The 21,081-nt window shown below is 47.3% G+C and overlaps 1 protein-coding gene across 1 annotated transcript in view; it reads left to right on the top strand.

Annotated features, from left to right (window-relative positions):
• Positions 1 to 21,081, top strand: part of LOC119436148 (homocysteine-responsive endoplasmic reticulum-resident ubiquitin-like domain member 2 protein) — a 61,818-nt gene that overhangs the window by 13,436 nt on the left and 27,301 nt on the right. The window contains exons 6-7 of the mRNA XM_037702911.2: positions 632 to 769; positions 5,922 to 6,090. Of these exons, the coding sequence (XP_037558839.1) occupies positions 632 to 769; positions 5,922 to 6,090 (307 nt within the window). The remainder of the gene's footprint in view (positions 1 to 631; positions 770 to 5,921; positions 6,091 to 21,081) is intronic.

Below are 21,081 nucleotides of genomic sequence, written 5' to 3'. Positions count from 1 at the left end.
TTGCTTCTGAGGGTAGATACGATGTCACTTCTGATTTACATGATTGTTTGGTTTCACTACCTTGATATCTGCCCTTCTAGAGTAGTGGTTTGTCTATGTGATCTATATATGGTTTCCAAGATGAGCCGTCCTTTTTAAAAGCAGACCCTTCTTTACTGCTATTACACACTTGCTTTGGCACACACATGACTTAAAAGGTACAGGCAGACAAGAAAAAGGATCTAGTTTGTGATGGCAAAGCAACCGTGTGCCACTTTGAAATGGAAGAACTTGATACTAAGTCATCCAAAAATTTGTATGTTATCCAACAGAAGTGCCATGCATTAGAAGTGCCTAGTAGCTAAAGTGGCAGCAAGGCATTACTTAATTAAACAAATGTCAATTACAAAATGGTCACAGGGCTTCGTAGAGAATAAACTCTAGTGGTGTTTAGAGTTAAGCAGTGATGTGATTTTGGTATTGTGTCATGCAGTGCAAATGTTACACTGAGTGATTTGTATTGCTGCTATAGCAGAGTTAACTAAGTATGTTCGTGTCGCTTGTAGCTATCTTTATATCGAAAATGTTTTGAATGCACATTTGCTCACTCTGATACATATGGTGCATCATTCTCGGCTGTCTCTTTTCACAGCTCTGGTGCAGTGCCTAATGGTCAAATGCCTTTCGCTGTGGGAATGCCAGCAGGAGTATCAAGCCCTGAGCAGCTGATTCAACAGGTGGCTCTTGCTCAGCAGTTGTATGCGCACTACTTCACCCAGTACATGCATCTGTAAGTGTCACATCTATGGCATTTCTAGCACTGGCATGCTGCGAGTGTTGTCATTTCAAACAGTTGTTTCTTGGACCATTTGAGTGTCTCTCGCATATGTACAATGAACTACTGTGCTAACTCATTTGCTCACACTGACCTTTTCTCAGCTAAAATTAAATGCCTTACATTGTCCCATGCAGGGTATACAGTAAAAGGTCGATGATACGAATCTCACGGGGTCACAAAAAATATTCGTATTAGCCGAAATTCGTATCATCGAAACACAATTAAAACTACTGTCGAATCTCGATAATTCGAACTCGAAGGGGCCCGAAAATTTGTTCGAATTAAAAGGACATATTTTTGAAGTATTCGTGCCCCATAGCACGATGCACGAACGGTGCGAGTCGTGAAATATCGCGGCGCGCAAGCGCATAGCAAGCGCGGGCCACGAAACTGCCCACGCCGGCTAACGGTCGCTTCCCGATAACGACAGAAAACGAAGCTTCAGGGAGCAAGCGGGCGGCGCCGGCACACGGGTGCGCGCGGAGACCGTCGAAGGTGAGGGAGGAGGGCGGCAGGGAAGCGGATTTGGCCGCGTCAACTCCGCCGCTTCGGTGGCTCCCCTCACCTTCCCTCTCAACTCCCTTGTAGCTCTCTCACCTTCGACTCCGTGCGCGCCCGCCGCCCTGCTGGCGCCAGCTAATTCATCAACCGCCCCCTGAAGTTTCGTTTTCTGCCGTTATCGGGAAGCGAGCGTTTGCGGGCGTGGCAGTTTCGTTGGCCCGACTGTGCCTCCGCCGCTGCTTCCCTCTGCGCTGCTGCCGCAGCGTGCAAGGTCAACATGTGACTAGAAAATAGAGGAGAAGGGTTCACTGCCATTTTATCCGCGTGGCTGAGACGTCGGCACTAGTGTGTGCTAGAATACGGTTGTCTAGAACACTCTAGTCGGCACGTACACGCTTGTTCCGGCGCGATGCAGAAACGGCGACCTTGCAATTTGAGAGAGGGGGAAATTTCCGCCGCGAGTTCTTTTTTTTTTTTTTTTCCGTTCCTTCGCGCGCGGCATTGAGGGGTCTCTCCTGAGCTTTTGCTCTATGGCGGTGTCGGAGCAATGCCGGTCGGAGGCGCCGCCGCGTTATTTGGCGCGCTGCTAAGAGCATTGTCGGTACGCGGTATGTTCGAAATAAGCGTGTTCGAAATAACGAGATTCGACTGTAGCTAAATTAAAGAGTCAGAGGTGAACTCACTCAGGCACATGTACGTAAAAAGCATTTATTTCTGAAGCGCCACCGCTTCAAACTCTTCGCGCCCAGTCGCGGAGTTCACACTGTCCGGCGCCGCGCCTCCGCACCAAAAGAGAAGGAGAGAAAGCGGGTGACTGCGCGCTGTTCTCTTTCGCGGCCGTCGGTGGGGCGGCGTTTATTCATATCAACCGACGCAGGCTGAAAATCGATTCGTAACAACCGTTCTCTAGCACGTTGCAAAGTAATAGGGCTCGGCCGGGACCACAGAAAAATTCGTATCATCTGGAAATTCGTATTAGCCGTGATCGTATCATCGAGCTTTTACTGTATATATATATATATATACACACACACGAGGGCGAGTCAAAGGAAAGTGAGCCAACCCACCCCGCGCAATAATGCTTCGGTCTATTACCTGCGAGGCATGCGCGTAGCACACAGGCATCTCTCATTTACAAAAGTGACACCCAGGTGTGAGGATAAATGTTCATTAATTCTCTCATACACTGGGTTGGACATGGTTGCTGGACATAATGGACAAAGTCGAACAGCGTGGTGGTCTTCGTCGGAGTAATGCACACATGCAACAGTAACGATATGTAAGGTAACAATGATATATCATTATGCTTATCAATTACGTGTCACAGCACTGTTTCTGGCTTAAAAACAAATTAAATAAAAACATGTATGTAAACAGGGCACGTGATATGATGAGAATGCATGACAACAGGAAATGCACGTGTAAAAAAAAAAAGGAAAGTGTGCCAGCACTTTCATTGATTCCACAAGTTACTGCTTTAAATTTATCAATTAAATATGATTCTCAAAGCTCTCTTTTGTGGTAGGAACGAAAACCAGATGGAAGGATTGTCACGGCGATTTTATTTAAAGAAACGGACTCGACGGACTATTGCTTTTTTTGCGCAAAAAATAAAAAAAAAAGAAATCGTCCGTTCAGACACAAAGTAACCTTGTTCTGATCCACTCAGAATCGTTTCCAAATGTTTCGTCAATCCTTACAAAACATTCAACATACTTGCACCACCTCAGTAGTCTTCAGGCAGTCTAGTAATCTGCATGACATTTTAAAGTCATTCAGAACGGAGATTCCTGAGATTGCGGGTTGCCGACCTTGCAAGAAAGCACGATGCAAGGTTCATGAACACATAGTGACATCATGCATTGCCAAAAGCACTGCCTCCTATTTCTACATTAAAATTAAAGGTAATTTTACATGCAACACAACAACTGCATCCATTTTCTCGAATGTTCTGTTTGTAAATTACAGTACGTTGGACAAACTGAAATGCCTTTCAGGTACTGCTTTAACAACCTTAATTGTCATGCTGCTACTCTTCTTAACCTTCCACTATCAAAACACATGCATAATCTGGGCCACTCATTTGATAAAATCACCGCAACAATCCTTCAATCTGGTTTTCATTCCCACCACGAAAGAAATTAGATACGATTCTTGAAGCTTTCATTCTCGCGAACACGAAACTCGCCAATACCAGTTGGTTGGTGGCTTGGCTGCTTGCGTTGTAGCTGTGACAGCATTGCAAAGGAGAGCAAGCGATATTAAATTTTTTTTTTTTAATTGAGATTGTAAGTTCCCTGCTGCATAAAGTAGAATAATTGGCTCACATGGTCACAAAAACCTCAGTTACAGATCGGCAATGTTTTCTTGCTATACTTCGGAAAGTGTTTTAGGGCCCCTTTAAAGAACCCCAGGTGGTAAAAATAATCCGCAGTCCCCCACTAAGGTGTGCCATATAATCAGATCGTGGTTTTGGTACATGAAACTGCAAAATTTAATTAATACACCCAAGAACCTAACTACAGTTAAACCTGCTTATAACGAACGTCCATATAATGAATTCCTGAATATAACGAAGTTTTTCGATTCCCCGCCGTTACTCAATAGAAGCACGTGTATTTGAGACCTCTACGTAACGAAGTGGCAGCGGGAGACCCCCTCGATATAACGAATTTTCCCCTCCGACCACCTAGAAATTTCTATCCAAATTTTGTCATTTTTGCGCGAGCAGCAACCGGAAGCACCTTCTCCGCCGCGATGGAATGCGAAGCGAGCGCACGTTGGCGTGCGTGTGCGAGGCGGCCCTGCATCCCTCGACCCGGCGATCTTGCCGCCGCGGGCGTGACCTTTCCCCCTCCCTTCATTCAAATCTGATCCTGCCGCTTGCTGCAGCTGGCCTAGCCCGCCAAGCCGGCACTCTCTCCTTTTCCAGCTGATGTTGCCGACGCGCTGGTACACGCTGTGGCACATCAGACTCGATGAGTGCGAATACGCACTGTCAAACGCTGGTGGCGTGTGGAAGCGCCACTGGAGAAGCGAGCGAAGTGACCTTCGTGCTGTTGTCTATTGCTTGAACGCAAACTGAGCGCCGAGAACACACAGCACGCAGAAAGCTACCAGCCGCCGACGCACCTACACTGCTAGACTCTGCCCCAACGCAGATAGCCTTCAAGATACGGCCTGCGCGACCGCGCACCGCCGCGCTATCCCTCCCCCTTCGCTCCCTCGCCGGTGCCTCGAGCGCAATGGAAGAAGGCGCGCTTCCTCCCTGCTTTTCTTGCGCGCGCGAGATTTAGACGCGGTCGTCGGCTCCCCTCGCACATTTTCACTCGCACATACAGCATACGGCTCGCGGCGACTGCGTTATCGCCCTTGGACTTTAGGGTACAGTCACGCTAGCGGCAAAAACACGCAGCAAAAACGCGCGTCAGAAACGCGCGGCAACGCGTCATGCCGCGCGCGGCAAAAGCGGCAGGAATCGGGGGTCTTGCAGCGTGCCGCGCGTAATGGGTTCTGCGGCAAATGCCGCGAGATGAAGAACCAATCAAGAGCGACGAGGATGACGTCACGGAGCCATCACAACCGGAACGCCGCGGGTCCGCGCCGGGTTTTCAATCGACGATCGTCGTCTCTCGCATGAAACGACGAGCGCTCGCGGTGTTGCTCGCTCATTCGGAGAGCGCGGGAGATCTTATCGCGCAGGAGATCTTATCGCGGTGGCCTCGCGGCAAGCGCAACTTGCCGCTCGCTGCATGACGCGCGCGTTTTTTGCTGCTAGCGTGGCCGTACCCTTATATACGGAATATCTATGAGCCAAAACCAATTTTATGGCCACAACGCGTCATGGACACCATCTTTATATAGCAAATACGGATCTGAAGGGCCATACTTTTCTGGCGGAAACCGAAAATACGTCATAGTTGTCGCCCCCGGCACTTTGGGCGGCCAATGCCATCATCAAGCCATCAAGCCAAGCGACATGAAAAGTCAAAATGGCCGCTCGGGCCGGCGTGGGGTGGCAGTTCACAACGTATGATGCGGGAACGGTGCCACAGTTGCGACGCAACAGTGGGGTTACCAATGCATTGAGTTCTATGGGAGCTGTGCCGGGACCGGTCGAAAACGACGTAACAGCTGGAAAAACACAGCCCCGGGAACGAAACAGCCATCGTGACGCTCGCTCTTCGTTTCCGATGCCTCGCGCTTGTGCGAAACGACACGCGTCCACGCATCCGGTACCTGGTGTGACATTACGAGGATGAGTGCTTTGACGAAAACGGAAAACGGGTGCGCGTTACAATTGAGGGCGCGTTAGAATCGATTAATTACGGTAAACGTTTATTTTTCGAATTTTCGTGCCGAACCTGCATATAACGAAATCCTCCTTATAACGAAGTTTTTCGGGAATTTGTCAATTTCGTTAAATCCAGGTTTAACTGTACATCATAGTTATTTATTTAACTTTTCCTTGGAACATTTTCTTTTGCACAGCTGAGCTTGCTTTAGCAAGGCCTGTCATACATTTAATTGCTCTTCTTTATCACAAATTTTCTAGTGGGTTATCCCAGACTTCTTGCATAACCGGTAGTGTTTTATGCTATAGCATGCACCAGGCAGCACCTCCACCTGTGGCCCAAGCCAGTGCTCCAGCTCCACCCAGCCCACAAGCTGCGGCACCTGCTGCTCCTGCAGCGCCTCCTCCAGCACCACGCGTTGCCCCAGACAACCGAGGACCTCGCATGAATGCCCAGGGTGGCCCACTGCTGGATGAGGTTAGTTAAGAATGTCTTGTGGTTTTTCATAAACATGCTATGAGCAGCACTACCCACCACCGCGGTAGCTCTGTGGCTATTCCGCTCAGCCGCTAAGCTGAAGGTCGTGAGTTCAATTCTCGGCTGCGGTAACGGAACTTTGGTTGGGGCAAAATGCGAAAACACGCTCGTGTGCCTGAACCTCAGCAGGTGTGCTGTGCTGAGGTCAAGGCATGTCAGACTATCAGGCAACAGCACATCAGCTATGCTACATTTTTACTACTGGCAGCACCATGTAAACAAAGTATGCCATGGCTGCTCTTTGACGCTGGCTTTTCCAACATCATTAAATTGCTTTTTGTAATGCATTAATGGTTATTAATTTCACATGGAAATTAATGTTTAGGTAATACAGTGCAGACCACTTAAACGCAACCGCTTATAGTGCAAGACTGGATATAATGCAGTCCTTTCTGACTCATGTTTGCTCAGTAGCCAAAATTTAATTCTTATAACCTATAAACATCAGGGTAACATTGGTGTAAGCAGTTCATTTTACAATAGAACAGGCAAAAGTTCACAGTGGCTCGACTGCTCATTGTTACATCCGAGTATTGTTAAAACCAGTAATGGTATACGTCGAGTCCCGTTATGAAATTCATGGGACATGCGAAAAATTTCATAGTGGCGTAACTTCGTTGACGTGAAATTAGTATGTATATACAGTTAAACTTGCTTATAACGCACCTCTATATAACGAATTCCTGGATATAACGAAGTTTTTATATTCCCCGCCATTACTCCATAGAAGCACATGTATTTGAGACCTCTACGTAACGAAGTGGCAGCAGGAGACCCCCTCGAAATAACGAATTTTCCCCGCCGACAACCTAGAGATTTCACCCAAAATTTTGTTATTTTTGCGCGAGCAGCAACCGGAAGCACCTTCTCCGCCGCGATGGAATGCGAAGCGGTGGCGGCGCGCTCGAATTCACGGCGACTGCGAGGCGAGAGCGAGCGCACGTGTGCGTGCGTGCGAGTGTGCGCAAGGCGGGCCTGTATCCCTTGACCCGGCGATCTTGCCGCCGCGGGTGTGACTTTTCCCCCTCCCTTCATTCAAACCTGATCCAGCCGCTTGCTGCAGCTGGCCTAGCCCGCCAAGCCGGCACTCTCCTTTTCCAGTTGATGTTGCCGAAGAAACAAAAAAAAACTTTTTTTTTTCAACGTGCTGGCAGCGCCACTCTTTCGTTACTGCGCAAATCTCTGCGCTTCACTTCACAAACCTGACACTAGGTGACACTATAGGGCCGTTTATAGTCCAACGTAACGCGCGCGCACACTACGTCATGTTGGCACGCACCGGCGCAGCCAACATAACCGGCGGCTTCCGACGGGCCCGGCGCCGAATTGGCTCCTGACCCATTCGCGTGTTGGTCGCTCCGACTACGCCGACCCACAATGCTATTTCACGCGAAGAAATAAAGGCTCCCACACCGCTTCGCCGACGGTCGCAGACAGCCGTTCAAAGCGGCACGCGGGCTTGGGATCATTCTGCGCATGCTCTGAAAATAACAGACGATGGCGCAACCGGCGTAGCATGACTGACCGCAAACGACGCTGGCCCGCGCGCCGATAACATCGGACCTTATACGACACTACGACGCCATCGATAAGCGGTAACAATTGAGTAAACATGGTATGCGCTTCTTTTTCGAATTTTCGTGCGGAAACTGCATATAATGAAATCCTCTTTATAACGAAGTTTTTTGGGAATTTGTCAATTTCGTTATATCCAGGTTTAACTGTATGTACACCAAACGGCAAAGCCACGAACAAAACCGAAACCATCGTCCGGGAAATCTTCGCGATGGCGTGGGGGCAAAGGTTGAGACGTACCGAAGGCGGTCAATAAAGTGTCAACTTCACGAGAGAATGCATTTCGCACCGCTTTTCATACATTGCGGCCGACGCCTAACTAAACGCGGGTGCCCATCCGATCGCAAAACACTCCTTTTGTGGCACATGCACTGTCGTAATGAAATGGTTTGAATTATCACAATTTCATTGCATGTTTATGACAAAGTCGGCAAGCTTGCGCTTACCGGAAGTTTTATTTCCAGCAGTCGGTGAGCCTGGATTTCTTGCGCTTCACGGCAAGCAAAGGCGTTAATCGAGTCTCACAATTCGTTAAAAGAGCCATCGCAATGTCATTGTCGTGGGCTCTGATGACTTTTATGATAATGTCAAAAGGATCCATTACTTTCAAAGCAGTCGCCGGAGTCAGTGTGTCTAGCAGGTTGTCATTTTCCTCAGACGACGAGACGTTGGCATCATGTTGACAACAGTGGCTGTGGTGTGGCCGCCGTATCTTGAAAGCAATCTGCAGCGTGCACAAGTCTCATCTTCGAAGCGATCTGCGATGTGGGCAAAGTGCAACTAGTGCCAGTAGAGTCGTGTGCGCTGTGCTTTCAACGTTTAGTTCGCGTTAAAGCAAGAAATGGCGCAAAGGTCAATTCGCTCGCTGCTATTGCCGTGCCTTCCCATTCCAGGGTGTTGACACCGAGTTTCCGCAGTCATCAAGTGAGATGTGTTCATGTTTACCTGTGCGCGCGCGACACCGTGCGTGGTAATTTAGTTGGTGAATGTTTACAAGTTTATACGGCCGACAAAACTACGATCCTTAGTTCGTATAGCTGTCTACTAATCTGCTATCGCAAACGATGCTTCGCCTTTCGGGTGAAACTGCTAAATTTTTTCCTTCCGCTTTCTGCCTCGGCGATCATATGTGCCTTCTCCTCGAGAGAGAGAAATTCACGCTTCTTCGCTGGCGTAGCCATTTCGACTGGACACATACCACAGAAAACGGCAGCGATTTTGGAGATCCCGTGCTGTCTCGCGCAGGCGCGTGATGACCATGCGTGGCTATGGATTTCAGTGGCATAAATCGGTACTTTGAATTTGATTTTGTTCGCGAAAACCTCGTTCAAGCAGACATAAGATTGTCACAGCTTTGGAAGGGCCTTCTAATTTGGCTACTCGGCTGTTCCAATTTCAGTTCAGTTCCATTTTCGTTCTCGAAAAGTTCGTTGAAGTGAAAATACCAAATGAAATGCCTTAGTTATGAAGAGACTTTTTTTGTATTAAGCTGACGGGGAATCGGAAAATCTTGGTTGTGACAGAAATTTCGTTGTAGGGGGATTCGACTGTAAGTGGGCTCAACTGTACTTCTTTCTGTCTAATTAAAATGTTTTGGTGTCTGTCCCCTCACTTTTTTTGTGCAACCCGGTTATAGCAATTATTGGTTGTACAGTCTAACCTACTTACAGTGGAATCTCGATGATACGATCACGGCTAAGATGAATTTCCGGATGATACGAATTTTTCTGTGGTCCCAGCCGAGCCCCATTACTTTGCAACGTGCTAGAGGACGGTTGTTACGAATCGATTTTCGACCCGCGTTGGTTGATACGAATAAACGCCGCCCCATCGACAGCCGCGAAAAAGAACAGCGCGCAGTCACGCGCTTTCTCCCTTTCTCTTTTGGTGCGGAGGCGCGGACGCGGCGCCGGACAGCACTGAGGCCACGACTGGGCACAAAGAGTTTGAAGCGGTGGCGCTTTTGTTGCTTTTGTGCTTTTTCTTTTGTGCTTTTCGTGGGGAAGTGCCGCCGACGAAGCGAGCTGTGGTTCGTGCGGTCTATCGCTTCAACGGAAACTGAGCAGCGTAAGCACAGTGCATACAAAGGTCAGAGCCGTGTGGAGATCGCTTTCAAGATACGGTGCGCGCGACAACACCGACAGCCAGCACAGGCGCAAAGTACAAGAACGCATTTGTTGGCAAAGTAAAAGCCGCCCCCCCCCCCCTTTCCTCCCTCCCGCGCTGCCTTCCCGCTTTGCTCCTTTCGCGTGGGAGATTGCGTCGCCAGTTACCCTTGCGCCCGGTTGCAAGATACGCATTTGGTGCCGCAGCAGAGCATCGCCCCCCCCCCCCCCCCCCCTCCCATACCCCCACGGCCTTTCGCGCGACGGAACTCGCGTTTGCTCTCCGCTGTGCGTTCGCTCTCCACGAAGGCGCGCGTCCCCCACGCGCTTTCATTCACACATGCAGCGCGCGGCGACGATTTTATCGCCCTTGGACTCATGCTCCACGTCTCGTGCTCCTCCTCCGCATCGCCCTCGTTGATCTCCTCTCCCATCGGTGGGCGCACTTCGTTGAGAAGCGTGCTCGCTACCACCCTTGTCGGCGAAATTTTCCCGTTGAAGCCGCATTATAACCGGTATTTCGTCTTGCGCGCCTGCACTGTAAGCGGTACGCGTATACATGAAGTTCTATGGGAGGGTAAAGGGGAGTCGGAAGAGGCCGCGTTGTAGCCAGTTCTGCACTATAAACGGTTACGTTATAAGTGGTCTATATACAGTAAATGCTTTTTTTATACGTGTGCCTGAGTGAGTTCACCTCTAACTCTTTAATTTAGTTAGTTTTAATTGTGTTTCGATGATACGAATTTCGGCTAATACGAATATTTTGCGTGACCCCGTGAGATTCGTATCATCGAGATTCCACTGTATAATGATACCGGTTTTAACAATAAATATCTGACAATGAGCAGCCGATGCACCGTCAACTTTTGTATATGTTCTATGGCGAAATAAACCACTTACTACAATGCTCCCGTGTTGTGTTATCAGTTACTACAATTAAGTCTGGCTACTGGGTGTGTATGTCGAAAGGAAAAGGAACGCAAAATCTATGAGGGAAAAAAAAACATGAGCCGCTGCACCCGTCTTCTGCTGCGCACCCCGCACAGCAGCTTTTGTCACATCGCCCTACACATCGCTTACCTCGCATGCCTCTCTCGTCTCCCTTCCACTCCTCCAACGAAGGCGCAGTCGACTCGTGTATCGGAGGGGTGGAAGGGAGACCAGAGAGGAGCGTGCAAGGCCGGCAATGTATAGGGCAATGTGACGACGGCGTGCCAGGCAAGGTGTGGCGGCTCACTTTCTTTCTTTTTTTTTTTTTTTTTGTCCCCCTTGATTTTGTGCAAAAACTCAGAAGCCAGATGCAATTGTTTATATCCAATAATGCAGCATGGGAACATTGTAGTAAACGGTTTGTTACGTGTCAGCGTATATGCCCCCACTTTGAAAATTCGTGATGCAGGTTTATGAAGCTCGGCGATAAAAGTTGGCACAGTGCCAAGAATGAGGTCAGCGGCGCAGCTGTCACCGCGGATGATGGATGACCTAGAGAGAATAGAGGAGGGGCACGGCAGATGACGTCATCCGCACAGCTGGCATGGTGCCAACTAGAATAGGTAGCACGGAGCAGATGGCTTCAGTGCCCGACATAACTCGGCTCTCGCAGAGGCACATATTCAGTTCTATATCAGCACTTAGAAAGAACAATCAAATAAACAATAATAAAATAATTAGATAAACAGTGACTGCAGAAATGAGAGAAAGTACGCTCACGCGAAATACGGGTTCACTTCGTGGAACAAGGGTAGATTTCTTTTTGTTGTTTTTTTAACCATAGAACACACACAAAAGGTGCTTCAGTTGCTCATTGTTGCAGCTGAGTATTGTTAAAACCGGTAATGTCTATAAGTGGAACCGGTTCGACTGTGCTTCTTTCTGTCTAATTAAAATATTTGGATGTTTGTCCCCTCTGCTTTTTTCATGCAGTCCAATTATAACAATTATCAGTTATAACAATGGGATTTTCGTGGCACTTGAATATTGTTAAAGTGGCTTCGATTGTAACGCTGCAATTTTTTTTTCTTTTTTTTTTTGGAACTTGGAATGTTCTAAGCAGGCGTTTGGTGTGTTGTGACACCACGTACCCGAGCACACGAGGGTCGGACCCTCCCGCGTTTAGGCATGTGTGGCTGAGCTGTGTCTGGGGAAGGGGGATCCTGGGGGTTGAGCCGATGTCGGGTGTTCGGACCTTTAAGGCCCCCTGCAGAGGCAACGCACCTCTTCGGGCCTCTGCTTTACATAGACGGCACCTTCAGACTGACCCACCTGGAGGAAGTCGGCAGTCGCCTTTTCCTGTCTCTCTCTCTCCTTAAATCTTCGTCTCTCTCTCTCACACTTTTTGGTCTTTCCTGTCTTCTACTCTCTTCCATTTACTTCCATTCTCCCTGGCGGCAAGGGTTAACTGTGTGTGGCTATCCTACCTTGAGTACACCATATTTGGTTATAGTAGCGGCGTACGACTGGCGTCGTGCAGATTTGTATACAAGCTCTGCCGCATCCCCTCGTTGGGCTCCGTGGTGGGCGGTCGGCGCTGTTGCCGAACACGAACATTTTCTTATGGCAGCACAAACTTCTGTTGTCTATGATCGGTCTCTGAAAAGAGGCCGTACTGAAGCATCATTTCAGTTCACCTTTTGGAGAAATGCCCCAACATTCCCCAAATACCATGTAGTGCATAGCGAAAACAACACACCCGTAAGAAAGCTTTCTCCATTCCTGGTGGCCAAGGGCCTGAAAGACAAAATTGGACTGACATATAAAGCCTCAAAAATGTCTAGCGGGGACCTCCTCCTGGAACTATATGACAATGATCAAGTACAAAAGCTCTTGGAACTTACCTCTATTGGCGATGCCGCAGTCACAATTTCAGCCCACAGGACACTAAATACAAGCAGGGGTGTGATATCCGAGGAAGACTTTTGCGATGAAGTACTGCTGGAGGGTTTCCAGGAACAAAACGTGACCAAAGTACAAAGAATTGTCATCTGCAGAAATGACCAAGAAATTCCTACAAAACATGTTATACTCACCTTTGAAACAAGCGAAATGCTTACTTTTCTCAATGCAGGGTATGTAAAAGTAAATGTCAGACCATATATCCCGAACCCCAGACGATGTTTCAAATGTCAAAGGTTTGGACATGCTTCACACGCATGTCGAGGACAAACAACTTGTCCTAAATGCAGCACCAATGATCACCAATCTGAGAATTGCACTTCTCTACACTGTGTTAACTGCAAAGGGGACCATCCAGCTTACTTGTGGTCTTGCTCTTGCTGGAAAAAAGAAAAGGAAGTAATTGCACTAACTGTTAAAGAAAAAAATCTCGTTCTATGAAGCACGAAAGCAATTGTCTTACTTTTCGAGAAGTTATGCCGATGTGACACAGGTGGGGCCAGCGTCACAGAGGCCTCGGAAGTCCTACGAGCCCACCCACAGTGGTCCCTCAGTGACCCCTCCCGCCCCCGAGGTGGAAGCAGTCAGTGCTGCTCCATCCTCTTCGAAGGGCCCGCGGACACCAGTCCTGCTGGGCCCTAAAATCAATCAAACCTCAAGGCCCTAGACAGGTGTCCCGGCCCCCAACTCTCGGTCTTCCAGCGCCTCAGGGAGAGCAATGGAGGTCAACGCGAAAACCCTGGTGGCGTCGACGCCGAAGGACAAGCGCTCTCTAGAGCGCGCAAAGAGGGACAAAGTCTCAATAACCACGCTAATTAAGAAAGTAATAACCTAAAAGTATCGCTTCTTTGTATTAGCCTTCTCTACATCTATGTCATCTAACATCTGATATCTTATTTAATCATAATGCCATTTTTTACCTTTCAGCTTCAAAATGGCTTTTATTATCCACTGGAATTGTAGAGGACTCTTACGCAACTTCGGTGACATCAAAGACATGCTAAGCAGGCGCGGATCCAGGGGGGATGTCCGGATGTCCTGACCCCCCCCTCAGATTTCTGCATCGCCCCCTCACTGACAGGGGGATGGCCCTGTAGCAAAAAAAAAAAAAATATGACCACCAGCATTCTTCAAAAGTATTTTTCGCGAGTACCAGTGGTATCAGCCATGTAGAAGTAAAGCTAGCTCGCTCAAAAGCTTAGTTGTATTCCGTAGGAATGTGGTGTCGGGAAGTTGCCGTAGTTATTTTTTCTCATGAACACCTTGGACCTCCTGGCGCCTGCCGTGCCTTACTCGTCCCGTCGGTGGCGTCGAATGAACAAGGGGACGTCCCTTTTGCCAAGCACGCCAAGGTCCGCTCGAGCGCCTTCACGCCTGATTAACTTAGTTTCCCCTTGGGGTCTCAACGGTTGCCTCATTGGCTGTCATCGGTTCCCCGACCAACCCGCCTAATGAAAAAGATCTCTCGCTGAAGTGTTCATATATAAATAATAACTAACAGCTAAACTAAGAACTACGAATATGCAACTTTTCTTTAACTGTAGCACTCATTGTGATCACAGTTACACGTTGACAATATCCAGTACGAGCACAGTGCATTTCGTACGCTACAAGTTTTTCATTGTAACTTCGCAGTTTTATTGTCCTACATTAAGCATAGGAGGCTCAAGCCCGCTGGATCCGTTTATCTGAGTGGGCGTTCTCGCGGAGCGGGGCGAAGCCTAGAGCCGCGGCTGCGAAGTGGGGGAGCGTGACGTCAGCGGCCAACGTCAGTGCGCGGGCCTAGGATGGCGTCGCGTGGTTAGAGAAACGGGAGCAGATGCGCGCCTTGTGTAAAAGGATGACGTCGCGTGGGAAACAAAACATGAAGACGCTGGCTCGCGCTCTCGGCTACTACGCCACATCGATATTCTTGTAGGTGGCGTCGTGAGTCTTCATACGCGGTGATTCGTATATCGTAAACAACCAGCGTAGTGGTTGCTGCGTTGGAGCGGAGCGTTATGCCCGTATTCAAGAACGTTCCTCTAGTCAACACACCACCACGACTCAAGAGAGAAGATGGCACCGCCATCCCTCCACAGAAGTGGTCACTGAGCTTCATGATCATTCACGGGAATTCTTGAGACTGGTCGCGTCTTTATCAGTCGAGAAGCGGCGCTGTGCTCAACAAGGTAGAGTGGAGTAAGAGCTTCGAGTCGAGGGCTGTTTGAGAATACGGGAGTTAGTCCTCCAAAGCAAACGAAGGTGTCTCAGCCGAACACAAAGAATCTCCTTAAGGAAATCAAGGTGTCCCAACAGAACTCCAAAGACGGACCCGTGCTTACGCATTTATAACGAACCTGCAAAAGATCATCCCAAATTTTATTTTAAGAAACAATACAGGCTAGATATAGCGGGTGTTCAAAATTAGGCTTTATGGCTTTCTTAAAATTATGCACTGGGAGGCACATGCAGACCACCTGCGCAAATCAGGTATGTGGCCAGGCGGACACAAAGTGAGATGATAATTATCGCTGTCAGCAGCCCAATTAACCAAAATTGAATAATTAACTTTTTATTGACTGCAGTAAGTGTGTATGTTTGTATTCAAAAGTTAGAGGCAGTCGTGTTTCTACACAGTTTCACTTGAAAGAATTCTTCTAGCGTGTCTTTGTTCCGAGATAATCCAACTCCAAATTTTAATTGTTGTTCGCATGATTACGCATGCAAGAGAGTGAGGATCGGCGCAATAAGCTCCTCCCTGATGTGACGCGGCTGTTGCGTGCGGCGTTTAGTCTGACAATGGGGCGGAGGCATTGGCAAAGATAATAACTGTCCACCTTCCCCTCACGGCTGGCGAAATGAAAAAAAAAAATCTAAGAACCCGTAACCGCTGTCGTAACACGCGACCGCGCAGCCGGTAAAGATGGCGGCAGCTGCCATGCCGAGATAATGGCGCGAGCGGAGAAGCCGGAGGGCAGTACGCGTGCGTAATGGTGACTAGACGACCGGGCATGGTCCTTGTCTGGCCTACGCAAATAAAGAGACTGCTGATTTCCAAGTATTGTAAGTTTTATTGAAATCAAGAGCAACAACTGCACCATCAACAGCAGAAACCTTTTTAGCTATGCTAACGAATATTTCATACTGCCGCTTTAAGTTTGGTGTTGTCATGCACAAATCTCATGACAACATTCCACCCATCAAGATCTCAATGCCCTAAAAATGTCCAAAATGCCTCTCTTCCACAGCAACGCAAGGCATAAACCGCTCTCGCGTCGACTCGATAACTCTGCGCAGTACGACAATTGAAATTTGGAGTCGGATATCTCGGAGCACGCGGACACGCTAGAATAATTCTTCCGACTGATACTGTTTAGAAACACGACTGTCTCTAAGTTTTCAATACAAACATACCCACTTACTGCAGTCAACCAAAAATAATTGTTCAATTTTAGTTAGTTGGGCTTCTCACAGCGATAATTATCATCTCACTTTGTGCCCCCTTAGACACATAACTTATTTGCACAGGTGGTCTTCGCGTGCCTCCCAGTGCCTAATTTTAAGAAAACCATAAAGCTTAGTTTTGAACACCTTGTATTATCAGGCGCAGCCGCCAAGCACATGGTTGTATTGGGTAACGTCCTTTTCCTATAAGCTCGGAGAAACCGATACCTGGCTTCGCTACAGGTCTTCTTCCTCTTTCTGGGGTTTTACGTGCCAAAACCAATTCTGATTATGAGGCACGCCGTAGTGGAAGGCTCCGGATTAATTTTGACCACCTGGGGTTCTTTAACCTGCACTACAACGCAAGAACACGGGCGTTTTTGCATTTCGCCTCCATCGAAATGCGGCCGCCGCGGCCGGGATTTGATCCCGCGATCGCTTGCTCAACGCCTGAGCTGACTGAGCCACCACGGAGGGCTACAGGTGTTGCTCTAGCCGTATAAAACGCGGGTTTATCGTGAGCAAAAACGGTAAATTTCGGTAAATAAGAAAGGCTACTATCATCATCATCATCATTGACAGAAGCTGACCCCCCCCTCAGAAAAAACCTGGATCCGCCCCTGGATGCTAAGTAACTTCTCTCCTGTGGCCTTGTGCTTGCAGGAAACAAACCTAGGCGAAAGGCATAAAATTTTTTTAAGAGGCTTCACTATGGTACGACGCGACCGTACCTAGGCGAGCCGGCTTTCGGGTGGTGTAGCCATTGTTCTGCAGGGAGGTATCGCAGCTAGAGAAGTTGTCATTAACAGTCACATAGAAGCCGTTGCTGTCACCATTTTAGCGCACAAAACCATCACCATTTGTTCGCTATACATTCCACCACAATCACATTTTACAGTAAGAGACCTAGAGTTAATTTTAACCAGCTACCTGAACCTTTTTTAATAGCGGGTGATTTTAATGCACATAACACATTATGGGGTAGTAAAACAAACGACACCAGGAGACAAACACTTGAAGATTTTATCCTAGCAAATGACGTATGTCTTTTAAACACCGGTGCTGCAACCTACTGCTCTCCAAGCACAGGAGCTATGAGCTGTCTGGATCTGGCACTGTGCTCTCCTTCTCTCTATAGCGATTTCTAATGGAGTATTATAGATAATCCTTTTGGTAGTGACCATATGCCTGCAATCATAAAACCAACGTCCAAGCTACCTATTCTACCTTCTAGACCACCCCGTTGGAAACTTCACCTTGCAAATTGACCTCTCTTCACCGAAAAAGCTAGTCTAGATAAAGTGATCTTAGCTGACCTAAGCATAGACAAAGCAAATGACAGGATTACTTCTTGCATAGTTGCTGCGGCGGAAGAGGCTATTCCCCAATCTTCTGGATTCTTAAGGAAAAAACTAAAACCCTGGTGGACAAACGAATTCACAGAAGCTAAAAATCTTCAAAACAAAACATGGGGTATCTTCCGAAGGTACCCAACCCAAGATAATATGTTATCATTCAAAAAAGCGAAAGCAAAGGCGAGGTATATCCGTAGGCAAATAGAATGAAATTCATGGAAAGATTATATCTCATCGATTAACAGTTCAATTACATCTAAGAGAAATAGGGACCAGGTTCGCAACTTTAGGGGCGACTATGCTCCCCACACGATCCCCGTACTCTCAACGCCAGGCACGCAAACAAGTCTACAGGAACAAGCAGACATATTAGGCCAGCACTTATCTATTAGGCCATATTAGGACATATTAGGCCAGCACCATATCTAACACAGCAAACTATTCCGCAACATTCCTAAAACACAAACAGTCCGCAGAAAAACAAAAGCTTCCGACAACGGGAAGTTCAGACAGATCGTTTAATGTCCCTTTAACGCTCCATGAAATAAACAGAGTGATCTGTTGAGGTAAGAAAACAGCACCAGGTCCTGACAAAATACATTACACTATGCTGGCCCACCTGTCCCAGAAAGTGGTGGAGACCTTTTTTGCATTTTTTCAACATGATCTGGGAAACTGGTAAAATGCCTGCAGAGTGGAAAAAGGCTGTTATTGTTCCCTTCCTGAAAGCGGGAAAGTCGCCAAATACTCCTAACAGCTATAGACCTATAGCACTAACAAGTTGCCTCGCTAAATCATACGAAAGCATAATAAATATAAGACTAACGTACGTTCTCGAAACAGATAACTTGCTAGATACTCACCAGTGTGGTTACAAGAAAGGCTGCTCAACAACTGACCATCTTGTTTGTCTTGAACATACCATACGTGAAGCATTCCTTTACAAACAACACTGCCTAGCGGTCTTTTTCGACTTAGAAAAAGCTTACGACACCACGTGGAGGTATGGCTTTTTACAAGATCTAGCAACAATAGGAATACGCGGCATAATGCTCAACTGTCTGACCGATTTTCTGTCAAACCGAACATTTCAAGTCCGTCTGGGCGCAACACTGTCCCGAGTCTTCATCCAGGAAAATGGCGTCCCATAGAGCTGCGTATTAAGCACTACCCTTTTCGTGGTGAAGATGAATTCCATAAATTCAGTTATACTGTCCAACATTATGTACTCTTTATACGTCGACGACATTCAAATTGCATGCCGTGCCTTGGGCATGCAATTTACATGCGAAAGGCAAACCCAGATAACAATAAACAAGTTGATGCAATGGGCCGATAAAAATGGATTTCGTTTTCCTACACAAAAAACTGTGGCAGTCGTGTTTTCACAAAAAAAGGGGTTTACACCCGGACCCAGTTCTCAAATTAAATCAAAGCCCATTACCGGTTAAGCACGAACAAAGGTTCTTAGGTATCGTTTTTGATAGTAAGCTAAATTTCATCACCCACATTAACAGCGTAAAAGCTAAGGCAAACAAAGTGCTTAACATCCTGAAGGTCCTATCACATAAGCGTCATACTTGTCGCCCCCGGCACTTTGGGTGGCCAGTGCCATCGTCAAGCCACCAAGCCAAGTGACATGAAAAGTCAAAATGGCCGCTCAGGCCGGCGCGGGGTGGCAGTTCGCAACTTATGATGCGGGAACAGTCCCATAGTTGCGACGCAACAGCGGGGTTACCAAATGCATTGGGTTCTATGGGAGCTGTGCCAGGACCGGCCGAAAATGATGTAACAGCAGGGAAAACGCAGCACCTGGGAACGTAACAGCGGGGTTGTACCGTAACACTATACGGCGCTACGACGCCATCGTGACACTCGCTCTTCGTTTCCGATGCCTCGCGCTTGTGCGAAACGACACGCATCCACGTATCCAGTACCTGGTGTGACATTCCAAGGATGAGTGCTCCGACGAAAACGGAAAACGGGTGCACATTACAATCGAGGGCGCGTTAGAATCGAGTAAATACGGTAAGCGTTTCTTTGTCGAATTTTCGTGCCGAACCTGCATATAACGAAATCCTCTTTATAACAAAGTTTTTCGGGAATTTGTCAATTCCGTTATATCCAGTTTTAACTGTATTTACCGCTCTGTCGTGTACAGCATTCTTGACTATGGTTGCAAAGTTTACAGGGCAGCAAGGCAGTTGTACATTAAACGTCTTGATCCCACACGCAACCACGGACTGCGCTTAGCAACTGGTGCGTACAGGACCTCACCAGTAGAAAGCCTATATGCCGACAGTAACGAATCCTGTTTGGAGCACCGAAGAGCCTTGCTTACAATTTCATACGTGCTTAGAATCACAGCTCTACCTAATCATATATGCTACACTCTTATTACTTACACCACAAACATAATACACTATGCCAACAAATCACACAGCGTGAGACCACTTATCTTTCAATTCGAAGATATGTGCCAAAGCTACAATGTTCCGGGCGAGGCTCTCAAGGTCGCTGAAACACCAAACAGACTGCCCCCGGGGTATGATTTCGCACATTTTTGTGATTTTACTCTGACATACCACAAGAAAAAAAAAACACCGCTTGAACAGATAATGCAAGATTTGTCAGAATTACAAGAGAAATACAATGACTACACGGAGTTTTACACTGACAGTTCCAAGACAAATGAACATGGCAGAAGCGCAGTCATATCAGAACACTGGGAACACTGTCGTAGGTTGCCACAGTTTGCTTCTGTTTTTACAGCTGAAGTATACGCCCTGCTTATGGCCTTTGAAAAAATAGTAACAGGAGATTATAAAAAATCAGTTGTCTACACAGATTCCCTCAGTTCACTAAATTCCCTCCATAGAAAATCAGAGTGCGAACCTTTTCTCGGCTGCATCCTGAGAATGCTCAGCAAAAGTGAAAAGCATGGTCAAGTAATTCATCTCTGTTGGGTTCCAAGCCACGTGGGAATCCCAGGAAATGAAAAGGCAGACAAATGCGTAGCAATGACAGCCCGTGAAAAAATTACACATATAAATCTTCCATTCAATGACTGTGTCCGGGTGGTCCGTGCTGCGATCACCTCAAAGTGGCAACAGGATTGGGGCTGTCAAGTAAACAACAAGCTACAAATAGTAAAACCCATACTGCAGTAGTGGAAAACATCATATCACCAGGAACGTTTCATGGAAGTTATTCTATGTCGTGTTCGCATCGGACGCACACATCTCACACATAACTTTTTATTGAAAAATGAACTACAAGCGGTTTGTGAACAATGCCAAGAATCTCTAACTGTAAATCACATTTTAATAGCATGTGTGGGGTTGGAGGAAAAATAAAGAAATATTTTTATGAAATATTTTATTTTATTTTTTGTTGCTTGAAACACTTTCACCAAATTATATATTTTCATCTTGTGCATGGTGCATCATAGCCTCAGTTGCTTTTGCGCCATAAAACCTTACATAACTAACTAACTTGAATGTTCTTATGAATGGTTTCGACTGTATATACATTGCGTATCCTGGGACTACTGCTTAACAACAAGGGTGCCAACTCAG

Source organism: Dermacentor silvarum, chromosome 1 (genome assembly GCF_013339745.2).
Source record: "Dermacentor silvarum isolate Dsil-2018 chromosome 1, BIME_Dsil_1.4, whole genome shotgun sequence".
Taxonomy (NCBI): Eukaryota; Metazoa; Arthropoda; class Arachnida; order Ixodida; family Ixodidae; genus Dermacentor; species Dermacentor silvarum.
This window is presented reverse-complemented; position numbering and strand designations above follow the sequence as displayed.